The sequence below is a fragment of the Aulonocara sp. 'chitande type north' Nkhata Bay genome, linkage group LG7, assembly GCF_057382095.1.
Source record: "Aulonocara sp. 'chitande type north' Nkhata Bay isolate Kocher_YH1m ecotype deep benthic linkage group LG7, A_spYH_male_GT1.1, whole genome shotgun sequence".
NCBI lineage: Eukaryota > Metazoa > Chordata > Actinopteri > Cichliformes > Cichlidae > Aulonocara > Aulonocara sp. 'chitande type north' Nkhata Bay.
The window spans coordinates 32391795-32406780 of record NC_141350.1 but is presented as its reverse complement, the minus strand read 5'-3'; the positions used below and the strand labels follow the sequence as shown (position 1 = coordinate 32406780).

General features: G+C 42.2%; 1 protein-coding gene across 4 annotated transcripts in view; it reads right to left on the bottom strand.

The window, feature by feature from the left end:
• The window catches only part of wdr7 (WD repeat domain 7), a 96872-nt gene that overhangs the window by 75310 nt on the left and 6576 nt on the right, over positions 1-14986 (bottom strand). For 2 of the 4 annotated variants that reach the window (XM_086300072.1, XM_086300075.1), the window contains exons 8-16: positions 13889-14034; positions 13695-13797; positions 12603-12728; positions 9108-9255; positions 8597-8712; positions 8225-8357; positions 7849-8069; positions 6865-7060; positions 3681-3895 (exon numbers count right to left, since the gene is read on the bottom strand). In XM_086300072.1, coding sequence (XP_086156198.1) covers positions 3681-3895; positions 6865-7060; positions 7849-8069; positions 8225-8357; positions 8597-8712; positions 9108-9255; positions 12603-12728; positions 13695-13797; positions 13889-14034 — 1404 coding nt within the window. The remainder of the gene's footprint in view (positions 1-3680; positions 3896-6864; positions 7061-7848; positions 8070-8224; positions 8358-8596; positions 8713-9107; positions 9256-12602; positions 12729-13694; positions 13798-13888; positions 14035-14986) is intronic. The other 2 variants (XM_086300073.1, XM_086300076.1) reach the window with 1 other exon arrangement.

The following is a 14986-nucleotide window of genomic DNA, read 5'->3' as shown; positions in this document are numbered from 1 at the left end:
GCGTGGGAAGCACATGGACAGAGAAGAAAACGAGGATGAAGAGGAGGTGAAGAATAAGGTGGAGAAGAAGTTGGTAGAGGAGGGGAAGGTGGCAGAGAATCAGGTGGAAAAGGACAAGAAGTTGAGGAGGAAAAGGAGAACAGGACAGTAGAGGGCAGAGGCAGAGAAGTAGAAAGTGGAAGAAAATGGAAGGAGGAGGATATGAAGGCAGCAGAGGAGAGGAAGGAAAAAGGAGGAGGACGTGAATAAGAAGAGGGTGGTCAAGGGAGACACGCAGAGGGAAGAAAGTTGAGAAGGAAAAGAAGAGGAAGGAGGAAGACGAGGCAATGAATGAGGTGCAGAAAAAGGTGGGAGAGAAGAAGAAGAAGATTAGATGGGGGAGAAGAGGAGCAGATCAACACTGTCATTAAATTCAGGTGCAGCAGGAGGGGGAGGAGTCACAGAGGATCTGAGGCACCTGACTCAGAGTTCCGGTTTCCCTGAGCTCAGGATTAACAAACTCAGAGTTCCAGTAAACTGACTTCCTGGATCCTGGCAAAGCTTCAGCCTCAGGTTTGAAGACCTAAAACATCATTCTTGCAAGCTCCAAAGTCTGGATACAGTCGTTTTTCCTCATGAACACAAACATTCACAGATCAGCACATTCAGCAGAATAGCTTCTGAACAAACCAACATCAACTACACACACACACACACACACACACACACACACACACACACACACACACACACGTCAGCTGGGTGAAATGTTTGGGTTGATGGTCTGACATTTCATGGTCATTATCCACCATTACACCCAGCAGGGGAGGACACACACACGGTGGGGGGAGTTGGTGGTGTTGAGCCATAATTTCAGCAGGCATGAGGGGGAAATGACGGCGGGGGTGGGAGGCAGGAAAGTGAAGCACAGTGATGCATTTCTAACATAAAAGGAGAAGAAAGATTACAGCTGTTGTTTGTTGGCCTTTTCACAGAAGAGCTGTGATTATGGGCAGTTATGACCGGAGGGGAGGGGGGGTTTCTCCACAGACGACCCAGAGGAGAGAGAAAACAACACAAAGGTTATCATGTGGAAGGAAACAGGAGGGAGGGAGGAAAATTAGAAAGAAAGAACGACCCCTTAGAGCAGAGGAGACCTGAGGTAAATGAGTTCCAGGTGAACCTGCAGAAGTCAAACTGCACCGGCAACTAAACTAAACGCTGTTCAAGCACTAAATAATTCACAGCGCTTGTTTTCGGTGCCGGGCTGCACATTTGGGAGGGGTTACCGCTGTCGGGACAGATCAGATCATCACGTCTGACAAGTGGTCCCCTCACAGGTGAAGCTCAAAGAAGCTGAAAGCTACCGAATACAGCAGAGAAAGGGTAACTCAGGTGTGCCGTGAGCTAAAATATAATTCTTCATTACGTATGATCGGTGTTTAAAGCTTCGTTTCATTATTTCCAGTCATATTGAAAAGGTAGATATTCATAATTAAAATACCTTAAACACAAAATTTAAGACATTTTATGGTAGAGTGACACAATAAAACATTTAACTCAGTTTTCCTCTATGTTAGTTTCATCTCCACAACAGTCCCAGGTTCTCCTTTAGTCCTGACTGTGGGACTGACTCACTTTTGGAGTGAGCCTCTAGTGGATATTAGAGAAACTACGGTTTTTGGTACTTGAGCCAACAAGCACGCCTCTGCTCCCATACATCATCATGTAATCAGCATGAGCCATTACATGGTTTCATGCACAGCACCAACTGTAAAAACTGGTTTTCCCAGGAAAGGCAGGAATTTGTGACTTTCTATACGTCATTTCTACGTCATGAATGTAAAGTTCTGTTGTTTTATTGGTATTTTAAGGTTTTTAGCACTGATCAAAGACAACTTGTTAATTTTGTTGTTCAAGCACCAATGACAATAAAGATATTCATTTCAATTCAATTCCTCAGACACTGAGAACTATGCACTTTTGGAAATGGAATTTTGATGTACATACTGTCTTTTTGCAAATTGTGCACAGTGTGCATTTTATTTTCATTTTTATTATAATTTATAAAAATGGGTGTATCTCAAAAACAAAGTTATGTGCACACTCAAAATAATGTTTTGTGATTTGAAAGGATTTTATGCAACTTTTTTCCTTTTATAATTTTTGTATCTATGTTCTGGGTAGTTTATTGCATTTTTTTATGTTTTTATTTAGTTACTATAAACTTACTACACACGCATTTTCAAAACTGGGGATATAAAGGATGTATTGATGCACAGGAAGTTGGGGAAAAAAGCACAAAGGCACTACAGGAGGTAAAAATGTAAAAACAAGCTCTGGAAGGTAATTTTAAAGTAGAAAAATAAATAATTAGGACCCAGTTTAAGACTTGAGAGAGAAAAACAAAAAAAAGGGCTACTCAAGTAGTTTGACTTGTGCTGGTACAGGTTTAAATATTGAAAAGCTAGTCTCCAGAAAGTCTCAAAAGAAACGCTGGACTCACTCTTTTTCACCATTATGACATTTAATGCCATCGTTCCCTGGAGAAGTCACTGTACGGTTGACCTGTGGGTCGTCTCCAGCAGAGTTTTAATTGGTCTGACTTGAGCCAGCAGCTTTGTGACTGAGATGACGTGTGTGTGTGTGTGTGTGTGTGTGTGTGTGGTGAATAATGCAAAGAGAAAATCATTATATGAGGAACATAAAGAGACATCTGAACTTCGTAGAAATGAAAAAATTAACATTTGACAAACCTCAGCTTCAGTCTAAGAAGGTTTAGAAAACAAATCTTTGTTTTGAGCAAAAACTAAATAAATAAATAAAAGTAGAATCAGGATTTACCACAAAGTGTTGAAAAGATTCCCAATCTGAATCAGATTGCTGAAAGTGACGTCAATGCGGAACCTCTATTATTTTAATGACCACCAGGGGGCGACTCCTTCGACTTCTATGGTCTTCTGTGACCTCTATGAACTTAATGGGCTCAGTCAGTAGTTTCAGGTCATAAACAGAACATCAAGTCATTTTGGTGGATATCAGGCTTGTCTGCTGTCCCCTGTTTCTAAGGCGCTGCAACAGTTTATATTTATATCTGCAGTTGTACTTGCAGGTGCTTTCAAAATATACTCACTACTCTTTATACTGTTGTATATGGGTTTTTGAGGACTCTCTTTAAAAAGAGATGCTAATCTCAATGACTTAAAGTAAACAGATTTAACAATAAATGTATAACGAAAACTATAATGAGGACCAAAGACGTGTACCTGCAAACGTGTGATCTGTTGCTCAGTGATCCGTCTTAAAAAGCAGCTTAAAACTTGTCATTTTAACAATATTTGTTTTGACATTTTTGCTGTATTGTCAAAATACAATTTTGCTTGCTTACCCCTTTACTGATCTAACATATTGAAATGTCTAGCATGTTAATTCAGCTAACAAATACAATCTAGACCATTATTCCCCACAGGTGGCTGAGAGTCAGGGTCTTTCCTTTGAATTTAATAAATACCAACAGCCTCACAGTGTGCAGAAAAAACAAGCGTTGCCTGCATTTGGATTGCTCAGGATCTGATGGTAAACAAATATTCCTGTATACACGCTACAGGTCAACCGTTATATGCACATTTCTTTGTTTTGTGCCTTTTTCTGATTAACTTATTTCTTCCAGTGTGTTTGTGACTTTTAGTGGTCGTCCTCACCTTGTCAGCGTTGTCTGCAGCCAGCAGGTTGGTGGCAAGCGTCTGCAGTTTGTGTTGAGCCATGTTCTTCAGTGCGGCCAGGCTGCGGCGGGTCATCGCCTGTTTCAGGTTCACCGCCGAGTGGCTCAGAGCATCCACAGTAGCTGGAGCCAGCTCATCACAGGCATTCAGGATCTCTACTGCAGTTATTCCCATCACACAGCGGTCCAACGCTCCTGGAACCAAACCAGTAAACAAATCTGCCTCAGCCTCAGAAGACACAAGCTACACACAAACCAACAGTCTGATATTTTTTCACCCCCTGGTCCACCTGCAGGTGTACACCTGTGCACAGTAAACCTGAAATATATAGATTCACTGCTAACTTCTAATACATAAGTGCCTTGTTTTTTCTCATTGTGCCCATTCATTTCTCAATTAGACCAGCTAAAGATTTTGCATGGAAAGAAACTGCTAATTGGATGGTTTAAATTCCTTGTAGCTGCAGGTGTTTAGCACTCACTGTTTTAGTTGACTGATGGTACTCTATTAAATCCATCCATCCATTCTCTGCCGCTTATCCTTGTCAGGGTCACAGGGGGGCTGGAACCCATCCCAGCTGTCTAGGGCGAGAGGCAGGGTACGCCTATGGGCAATTTGGAGTTACCAATTAACCTATCCCCACTAACTGCATGTCTTTGAACTGTGGGAGGAAGCTGGAGTACCTGGAGAGAACCCCCACAAACACGAGGAGAACATGCAAACTCCACACAGAAGGACCCCGACCTGACAGTGGACCTTCTTGCTGTGAAGCAACAGTGCTAACCACCGTGCTGCCCCTCTATTAAATCCATAGGGTAGATATAGATAGCTCTAAACCTCAAGCTCTCAATTGCAGTACAGTCCTCAAAGGTTATTAGGTTAATTTGGTAGTAACACTCAGTTTAAACAACACAAGGATAATACAAAGCAATAAAAATCAAACACTGCAATCGTATGCAGTTTGAAAGAGAAAATTCTTGCAGTGTATTACAAGCCCTTTAACTAAATTTCGAATTTTAAAATGACAAACAGTCATAGTAGATCCATAAGTAAACAAAGGAGTTGTGTTTTAAGCAGACAGAAATAAAATAAAACTTTTACATGTAAAACAGTAAGTAAACCTAAAATATCTCAAGAGACATTTCAAGAGAAAAACATTCAATAGAAAGAGCCAGAGTTTTGTAAAACAATTTTCATCCTGCACTGACCTTTTTATCAGTAAATTGGAAACAGTGAAAAATGTCCAGTGTAATTTCCTTCAATACAAGATTGTATTAAAAGTATGTTTAAAAAAAAAAGCCTGTCATCTGTTGACCACCCAATCAATTAATTGAACCACTTGCACTCTAAAAGGTGATTTCATCTGAATAAACAGAAAATACGCTTCACACTGGATAAAACTAAAGCAATCCTGCACAGGTGGGTCTTAAGCTTCTTTTTAAAAAGAGACTTCTGCAAATTGGACCCAGCTACAGCCAACATTTCCCTGAGCTCAGAGACCCAGGAGCTACATATGATGGATGAAGCAGTTCATTAATACCAAGTAGAAATTTGACCATGAAGAGCTCCAATAGTGATCTCTGAAATCTTCAACTCAACCCTAAACTTTAAGGGTTTCCAACACACTTTGTTTGTGGGAAGCTCAATGGTTTTGATTCAACTTTGACAGAACAGTAGGTGGGGTTGTGCGTTGTGTTCTCAGGGCCTCAGAACTGCACTGAGCTCTGACCTCGACCCTGTACGACATCGTCAGGATGAACTGACACATCGATGATTTTATCTCAGCCTCTCTCTCTCTCACTCTCTCTCTTCATTCTCATCACACAGACTCGCCTTCTGTTTCCATCAGTCTCCCTCCTCTTGCCCTTGCACTCTCCTTTTATTTATATCAATCTTCCAATCTCTCTCACACCATCTCAGACTCACAATCATTATCTATAGTCTCTTGAATATGATTCAGGTCACAGACGATCTTCTCCAGTGTAACAATTCTCCACCTTTATAGAAAGAGACGGGCTTTAGAGAGACATCATTAGCTGCAGACAGAGCTGACATCAGTATTGGCTCTGGTATTGAGTGAGAGGAGAAGTGGCACCATTATACCTGAGTGTGTATAGGTGTGTGTGAGTGATGAAGGCCCATGAGCCATGGCCCCATTACATGTCTAACGCCTGAGTACACACCTTCCTTAATTTCACACTTAGATACCCTGCAATTTCCCAGCACTACAGCTCATTCAGGTCACACACACACACACACACACACACACACACACACACACACAAGGATGTAGCTGCCATGTTGACTTTTTGGAGCTATTGTTGGACGAGAGCCAAGTTATTGTTCAGCCAACACAAGCAAACCTGTTCATCAGGCACAAATACGAGTTTTGGGGGATTATTAGGTGGCTGTAGTTCAGGAGGCTGACCAGCTATCTACTAATCAGAAGGTTAGGGGCGATCGTGGCTCAAAGAGTTGGCAGTTCGTCTTGTAACTGGAAGGTTGCCGGTTCGAGCCCCGGCTCGGACAGTCTCAGTCGTTGTGTCCTTGGGCAAGACGCTTCACCTACCGCCTACTGGTGTTGGCCAGAGGGGCCGATGGCGCGATATGGCAGCCTCGCTTCTGTCAGTCTGCCCCAGGGCAGCTGTGGCTACCACTGTAGCTGCCTCCACCAGTGAGTGAATGAATGAATAGTGGAATTGTAAAGCGCTATATAAATGCAATCCATTATTATTATAATGTTGGTTGTGTTTGACTCTTTAGTCTGCATGGTAAAGTATCCCTATCCAATATACTGAGCTCCAAGCTGCTATCTGACATGTTTATTGGAATATGGATGTGAATCTTAGGAAAAGTGCTTGTATTAATTATTTGATCAGTGTATGAGGACTAACTGTTTTGAAGCCAGTGTCTAGTGGTCATTGGGGGAACTGCAGAGAGCACGCCCACCCCCACCCCCCTTAATGCATGCTTAGCATTAAGATTAGAAGTAGGAGGAAACTGCAAGCCTGAACCTTTCAGCCTTGGTAGCAGCTCGCAAAGGTTTTCCTTTGAGCTAACAAACAGGCTAATATAGAATATTATGATCGGTATCTTAACAGTCATAAGGTTTCCATGTTCTAGTACAGTGAAAACACCTCCTTCCTGGTCCTCTGGTTCTTACCTGTGTCCATCTGCCAGACGTACACAGAGCCGTCAGAGCAGCCCACCACCAGGTAGTCGTCTGCCGGGCGCCACTTGATGACTTGGATGGGGAAAAGGTGCCGCGACGCGAGCATGATGCACTTCCTCTCCCGGAGACTGAGCAGGCCGACAGAGTGGTCACTGGCCACCGAGCAGACGCAGTGCTGCACCCGAGTCTGCAGAGGAAACACAGCAGCAAGGTGAGGCATAGAATCTGAAGAAGTGCTTGCAGGTCACCGAGAGGTTAGCAGACAATAAGTCAGAGTAGAAACTCAATACGGCCTCTGAATCGTTTAACATTATTTTATTTTCAAGGATTTCAAAGCATTTAAAACCACTCAAGATGTCAGATTTGATTCAATTTAAATGGAATGACCCTTTTTAGTCATTAGTGACTGCACTGCTGCAAAGGTCTTCTGATCTCTGGAGTCAGATATCACTGGTTAAAAAAAGATATCTGCTCTCTATGACATCAAGTAGAGCCAAGAGTAGAAACAAACTATGTGAAACTGATTAGAGCATCCTGAAGCCTGAGCGTCCGCCTCACAGTTTACTTTAATATGAAGAACCAAATTGGAACAGGACATATGTGACAAGAAATGAGCAACAGTTACAATAGGTACCCTTTACTATTAAAAGAATGAGAAGAAGCCCATCTGATGTCTTCATTAAAGCTTGTGTGTGTAACAGCTCAGCCATTGTACTCAACAGCATTACTGTGATTTCCATGGAAGCAAAACATCTCTAACCATTTATTTTAATGTCATGTAAACAATACGAAGTCCTCTCTGTGTAGTTTCAGGTGGGCTTCTGAAACCACAACAGCACAAAGGTCTCAACTTATTTCCACAGTAACGATGACGACTGTAACCTCGTAACATTTAAATCTAATGTCAAACAGTGTTGCAGAGACGGCAGAACAAAGCCTGAAAGCAGACATAGACCCGTGCGGTGGCGGTCTTACGCTGCAGTTTTCTGGCGGAACGATGAGCTGTGTGATCTCCCCTCCGTGGACACAGAAGATGTGCTTCATCTCCCCGGTGAAAATGTCCCAGACAATGACGGAGAAGTCCACTCCCCCAGACACCAGCGAGCGCTGGTCGTAGCGTGGCGAGACCTGGTATGGGTACAGGACGCAGGTCACCTTGTTGCGGTGGCCTCGTAGGGTGCGGTGAGGCGGCCAGCCTGCAGAACAGACCGACACAAAGGTCAAAGGTTTTTAAAGTCAACTAAAACTAGAAATAGGCATGAAAATGAATCTTAACTGATGTAAAAGGAGTCAAATTGAAACAAAACTTCGCTGGATTTGTTAGTGTGTCTGTATAGTTTGTTTGTCTCACCTCTCCTGAGCATGTGCTCGCCCTGCAGCAGCTGGACGATGGCCGTCTGAGTGGCGGGAACGAGGATGATGCTGCCGTCTTCTCTCCCGCACACCAGGCGCCCCTGAGAGGGGATGTAGACGCTGGCCGTCACCTGAGGTGAAGCACACACACTCTCTTAGAGTTTCCCCACTGTGTAAACCCTATCGCACACGTGCTCACAAAAGAGGTTATTTTGGGGTCGTGTTGATGGACACAATAAAAGGACGTTCCCCACACACCCACACACACACGTTTGTTTTCATTTTTGAAAGTTTTCAACTCTGTGAGAATATTTTGAATCTTTAAAACAACTTCTTTTATAATTTAATGAGAACTTTTCTGTGTTCAGACCTTAATGGGTTCGTCTTTGCCTGGCAGGACGCTGAGCTGGTCAATGATCCCCGAGGACACTGGGCTCAGCTTATCAAATGCCTCCTGCAGGCTGATGGTGAATGACACCTGCAGCTCTGCAGTGATACAAACAGACAAAGGACTCGTTTAGAGATCAGCCTTCTGAAGGACTTGAGGATGAAGAATAAGCTCTCCAGAAAGTTGAACAATGCAATCAGGCATCTTGTAAAGGGGACCTATGCTGCTTTTCTTTTTTCTCTTCCACATTTTTCTTAAGAAAAGAAACTCTATGAATCAAGTTTTTCTGTTTGTTTGTATTTTTGGACCAACAGACTAAAAACAACCTCCGTTAGTACCAACTCGTTAACAATGGGCTGCTTTAAAGCTAAAAAAAAAAAGAAAAAAAAGATCATCGTAACGTCATGCTGAGGTTTGAAGTTCAAGAAAAACAGCAAAGTTTTATGAAAAGACTTTTACCAGAGAAACCTCACCATCTTCCCCCCTTCCTTACCTGTGGAGGTGGACTGTGGCTGCAGAGGCGAGGTGTCCGGGATGCTCCACAGGGTCATTCTGCCCGCCGAGTCACCCTGGATCAGCAGCTTATGGAAGGGCTCCCTCCGGCTGAAGAAGAAGCGGGTCACAGGAGGGCAGATGAGGAGCTGGAGGAAGGCAGGAAAAAATACATGTCAACACCAACAAGATGTGATGCCTCAAAGCTCCCCGGTGACAGCTGGAAAACATCTTTAAAGGCTCTCCAATTGGCCAGAACACTTCCACCAATACTGGAATATGCTGAATTTGTAAGCTGAGCTTAAATTTAAGAGCCAAGTGAAGCTGAAATGGTTGGTTTTGCTCTCAGGTTGTCTTCAAACAACAACAACAACACACAGCAAACTGCAGAAAAGCAGAACCACACATCTCTGATCTACAAGCGCTCCAACCACTGTTTTTTTGTTTTGTTTTTTATTTTCTAACTCTGGGATGAAATAAGCCGAACTCATGGATGGCTGTCTCAGCGCCATCTCTTGGTTATATGAGAGCCTGATACAAGGCTCTGAAGTAAAAATTTGTAGAGCAGAGTAAAAGATGACATCAGTTTGGTTGAGTATCACCAAAAATCTGAGCAGATTCTGTTCCTTGGCTCAATAATTCTGGACATCAGGATAAAACTGACCTCTCCGGGAGAGAATAAACGCAACTAGAATCACACTTTAGCATTTCATACTATTTAAAAAAAAAAAAAAAATCCAAAGGTTACTGAAAATGGTGGAGATGGGAGGAGGGCAGCAGAGCTTTTACTGCCTAAAAAACACAAGCAATCCACCGCTAACCAAAACTGGGCTGACTTACATCTATTATCAATACATGAAGTAATAAAGAGTGAAAACTAATTAATGTGACGAGCAGTGCGAGAACAATTCTCAGAGTGCAGTTTGGGGTGCTGGCAGGCGTGTGGGGGGGGTTGCGATGATGAAAGCCGGTGAACCTGCAGGCGTAGCGTCACTGCGTAATGGCTGAGGGGGTGAAGAACGATCAGTTAGTTCAGCTCATCTGAGCGCTGTGGACGAGCAGTGAGGGTATGCAAAGTGCCACCAAATATCACACAAACACACACAAACCAAACCACATCTTTCACTAAAGATGCAAACAATTAAACAGCAAGGAGAGTTTAAGTTTTCAGCAAAAACCACCAGAGAGGAAGCAAGAAAAACAGAGACGGGACACCCACCCACTGCACCTCATTCATCTGGATAACTAGAAACACAATATTCAGAGTTCTGTGACGTGTAACCTGAATTTCTTTTAACCTATTTTAATATTTAATGCAAAAAGAAAAAGTGAGCAAAACTGTACAGAATTAATGCCACTACTAAAAAAATTTATTTGTAAATTCTAAATTAAAGGCCAACCAGGAAAGAGAATTTTAGACCAAGGATGATGGAAAAAAAAAAAAAAAAAGCTTTGGAAATTTGGCCATGAAAATCAAAAATCTGATTTTAGTTTAGAAAATCTCTCGTTCTAGATCAACTTCATTCTTTCAGAATGACACTTTTCATTGTGGCTGACCTGACAAATGTCACCTGAGCAACACAATATTATTTACAGTAAATAACTTATTATTACATCACATTAAATATTATATCACACCAGATGAATATAAAATTACATTTTATATTTGGATTATTTATTTAGCTGGTGGTGATCATAGGAAGTCGGCCCTAGCGCTGGAGCTCACGCTGGCTTTGGTTATGTTTGCGAGTTCTGTGCACCATATTACAATTATGTGTCACATTTTTTAAAAAGCATTATTGTAAAAGTACCAAAAATTGGTATTCACTTCAATGAAATGTTTCGCATTTGATGTGGACCATGGCCATCTTTTCCATTATGCCAAGATAATAACCACCTTTTTGCTGTGTTATCGAAAATGTAGACATATAAAAGAAAACAAAGACATTTGTCAAATAAAGGACATTGGTAATTATAGCAACCACTCTGTAGCTTCCCTAACAGGGGAAAAAAGCTGTTCCCATGAAAGCTAAATATCTTTTTTTTATTATTTATCAACACCTCACAAATAACGTAGAGTTTTTGGCTATTTGACTGTGGCTGACCCATTGTGCGCCTTTGGTTTGTTATGACCTCCGGGACTCAGCGGGTCATTATTTGCTTAGAAAGCAGCTTGGGGGACTTTGCATGCATCTTCATGAGCATGAAGACAGATGAGGAGGGTGATGGTGCTTTTGGAGGACAAGTTTTGCTTTAGTGGGAGGAGAGCGTGAAACCAGGTGAACCAGAGTGAGTTCAGTCCATCAGTTGGTTAGGCAGGAAGGAAAACAAAGAGCGGAGCAAACAAAAACAGGCAGTTCACTCAAATAGTCATCAACTCAGCAGCTCACTCTCAAAACAACTAATTACCTCTTACAAGCAAAACAGCAGCCGTCAGTGGTTTGTTTTCCTAGCAAACTTACAGATATTACCATATTTCTAGCATTTTCTATTATGATGGCGTTCCTCAAGGACTCATTCTTGGACCACTGCCATTTTATGTACAACCTAAGCCACAGCTTCACTGACATCAGGAATTAGTCTACGCTTTCAAATATATAAAATATAAAATTCAGTATATTCTTCTGATAAACAAAGTCCTGAATGATCAGGTCCCATTACATCTTACAGGCCTCGTATAGACCCACAGTATCCCAACACTCTCAGTCACTCTCAGACTGCAGATTTAAAAGTGTTTCCTAGATTTTCCCCAAGTAAAATGGCACATCAGGATCATCTGGGTTTTTTTTGGAAACATCTGCCCACCACGCACCACATCACTATGTCAACAAGCCAAACTTCACTAACCAATCAAAAGCATTTGTCTTAGTGGTGCCTAAATGTTTGCTTTCTTTTAAGAACTGAAGGCACATTTGAACCCGGAAATGGCTACAGCAATCGGAGACCTGCACCTCCATGATCCTGGAAGAAAAAGCAGTTCTCCCTCTCCACTGTTGCCAAGTGTTTGGTCATAGCAGATGTTCTGATTGTTAAGGTTTTCCCTCTAATAGTGTTGGGTCTTTACCTAGTGTTTAAAGGACTTTTGCACCCCCTGATGACATGGGATGGTGTGTTTTTACGGCTGAAAAGTGTGAGCTGAAGAATGTGAGCCACTGAGCTGACATCAACACTTTCACTGCTGTTCTCACAGTTCGCTCTTCTCACCTGGTTGTCACTTTCTGGATGAGCTGCAAAGTCCCAAAGTCAGTTTGTAAATGCTCCAAGCATTTCAAAATAATATCTTTTTGACCCCACCTGGACCCTAAGAATAATTTATATCACAAATTAGCTCGAAAGAAAGATTAATCGAGCATTTTTCAGCTCTGGCTTCTCCAAAGTAAGGAATACAATTCTAAAAACTCTTATTCTGCCTCTTGTAGCTTTTGCAGCTTAGCCATGACAGTGAAACCTTCTTCTTCCTGCCTTCGCTTTCACCATGTATTTTTCTTGGGCTTACAGGTGCCTCTAGAGGCCGGTGGTGGAATAACGGCTCTGGGATGTAGAGCTCCAAGTCGTACCCGCTGGGAGGGAAGCACTTCACCTCCAAAACCATCTCTTCCTCCTCACCTCCCTCTCCTTCCCTCTGAGAGGAGCGAGGGAGGGAGCATAAGGTAGAAACAGCAAAAGTAACAAAAAAGGCACAGACAACACATTAATACCAACAAGACGACAAATTATAAATACACACATGAAAAAAAACTGAGGAAATTAAACCAGAAAGGAACAGAACACAGAGTCAGGTTCATGCACACGGATCAAGATGAGACCTTTCATTTACATTTCCCGCAGCGGTTTCAAATTAAAAGCTTTAAAGGAATAAAGTGGAAACAGGGATGAGCTACCGCCTGGAACAACAGGTCATATCTGCAACTGTTGTTGGACCTGATCTCTGCTGGCTTTTTTGTAATCTTGAATACACGACCAGGTGTACTAATCCAGGTGCATGAAGTGAACCTCACATAGAATAAATCATATAGACAAGACAAAGCAGCCTGAAGACTTCAAGAACCACATTTATCAATATTATTGCAGAGTAGACAGCTAGTACCACGTTAGGTTGGCTTTACATAGCTAAAAGCAGGACAGGCCTGCTGGTTTGCTGCACAATAAGGTTACAGGTTTGCTGACTTACCGACTACTGAAAGTTAATGTGAATAACTGGAGTTCATAACTTTTAGTTGTGAAAATACATTTCCTGATGGAGGCTCAATGCTGAAATGCAGTATAAAGTTTTTAGCTTAAACATGTCTTAATAATAATAATAATAATAATAATAATGTTGTTTTACCTGTGTTATTCTCAAACTGTGTTTAGGATCTCATTCAATCACTTCTCAAAGTTTTTTAAACTAATCAAATGACGCCCCCGTCAAGTCTATTCTATTTATAGCCTATAAACCATTTAAAGAACAGAGGCTGCCTTATAAGTTCAAAGCATCGGTATCAGTAGCTATATCTGCAACACTAGCCCTGTATTTACTTGGTATGAAATCATTGAATCTCCCGTCTTCCTCCCTGCGCATGCAATCTGAGGCGGATGGAGGACTCACCTGTTTGTCTGAGCGGTCAGCGATGCTGTACACCAGCGGAGGGATCGAACCTTCTTTGGTTTTCCCAACATCACTGCGGAAATGCTCACTAGCAGGCAGGCAGCTAAGAAACACAAAGACATGTTTAGGTTAAATTGTCATGACGATGAACCTGTCTTTTTCCTGCAGTGATGACAGATGAGCGGCAGGCTTACCTGGCTGGCAGCTTGTAGATGTAGCTGCAACCATCCTCGGTCCAGATGATGACTTTGTCCGCGGCGATGAACTCACCTCCCGTCCAGGACTGGTCGTTGTCGTTGGACACCGAGCAGAGCAGGGAGTAATCGCCCGCATCAAACACCTGAAACAGACAAAAATTCATTAACATAACCATCTGTCCAGGCCAAGACTTCAGACTGCTGTGTGATGATATTGTAGAGAACCATCAGCACTCCTCTGTGGTAGCAGGGCTGGAAAATCATCAAAATCCTCAGTTTATGTTCAGCTCAGTGGATGAGCAGTTTTTAATACTCTGAACACACAAGCCTTAATCAGGGTGTTAATTTCACACATTTCAAACAGAGAAACACCAGTCAAAGTCTCATAAGTGTAACGTGTGACTCAAATACAGTGGTCCCTCGCTATAACGCGGTTCACCTTTCGCGGCCTCGCTGTTTCGCGGATTTTTTGTGTGCAAATCTTATGGCTGTTTCTTTGTTTTTGTTTTCTTTCTGGGGGGGGGTGTAACAGCGCATTGTGTGCTGCGTCCGGATCGGCTGTAGACCATAGTCAATCTCCTCCATGCCGTGTCTCCTGTCCAGTACAGAATGTGTTCAGCTTGTCAAATTTACATAAATCTGCGATCGCTAGCAGTGTGAGTGAAGTGCTGTACTGCATGTTTGTATGTTGTATGCATGTTTTCTCCCCAACAAACACAACAATGTCGACAAAATGTTGCTAACCATCGCACAAAAAGTTGGAATTCTGGACATGCTAAAGGAAGGTAGAGGTTACCGTGTTTTTTGGATTATAAGGCGCATTAAGCGAAACAAAACAGCAAAGTGAGTCAAGCTTTAATCAACTCATTCTTCTTGTTTCCTCTATAATACATGACTTATTTTTCTACGAAGGTTTGAACTTTGAGAGTGTTTAAACAGGAGAGAAAAGTGTGAAAATGTTCATGTCTGTCTGAGAAAAGTGTATAAAGTGTGTAGTGAGGGGTTCTACAGCCTTAAAACGTCTATAATAATTGTAATAAAGCTGGATACTTCTCGGATTTCACCTATCGCGGGTTACTTTTAGAATGTAACACC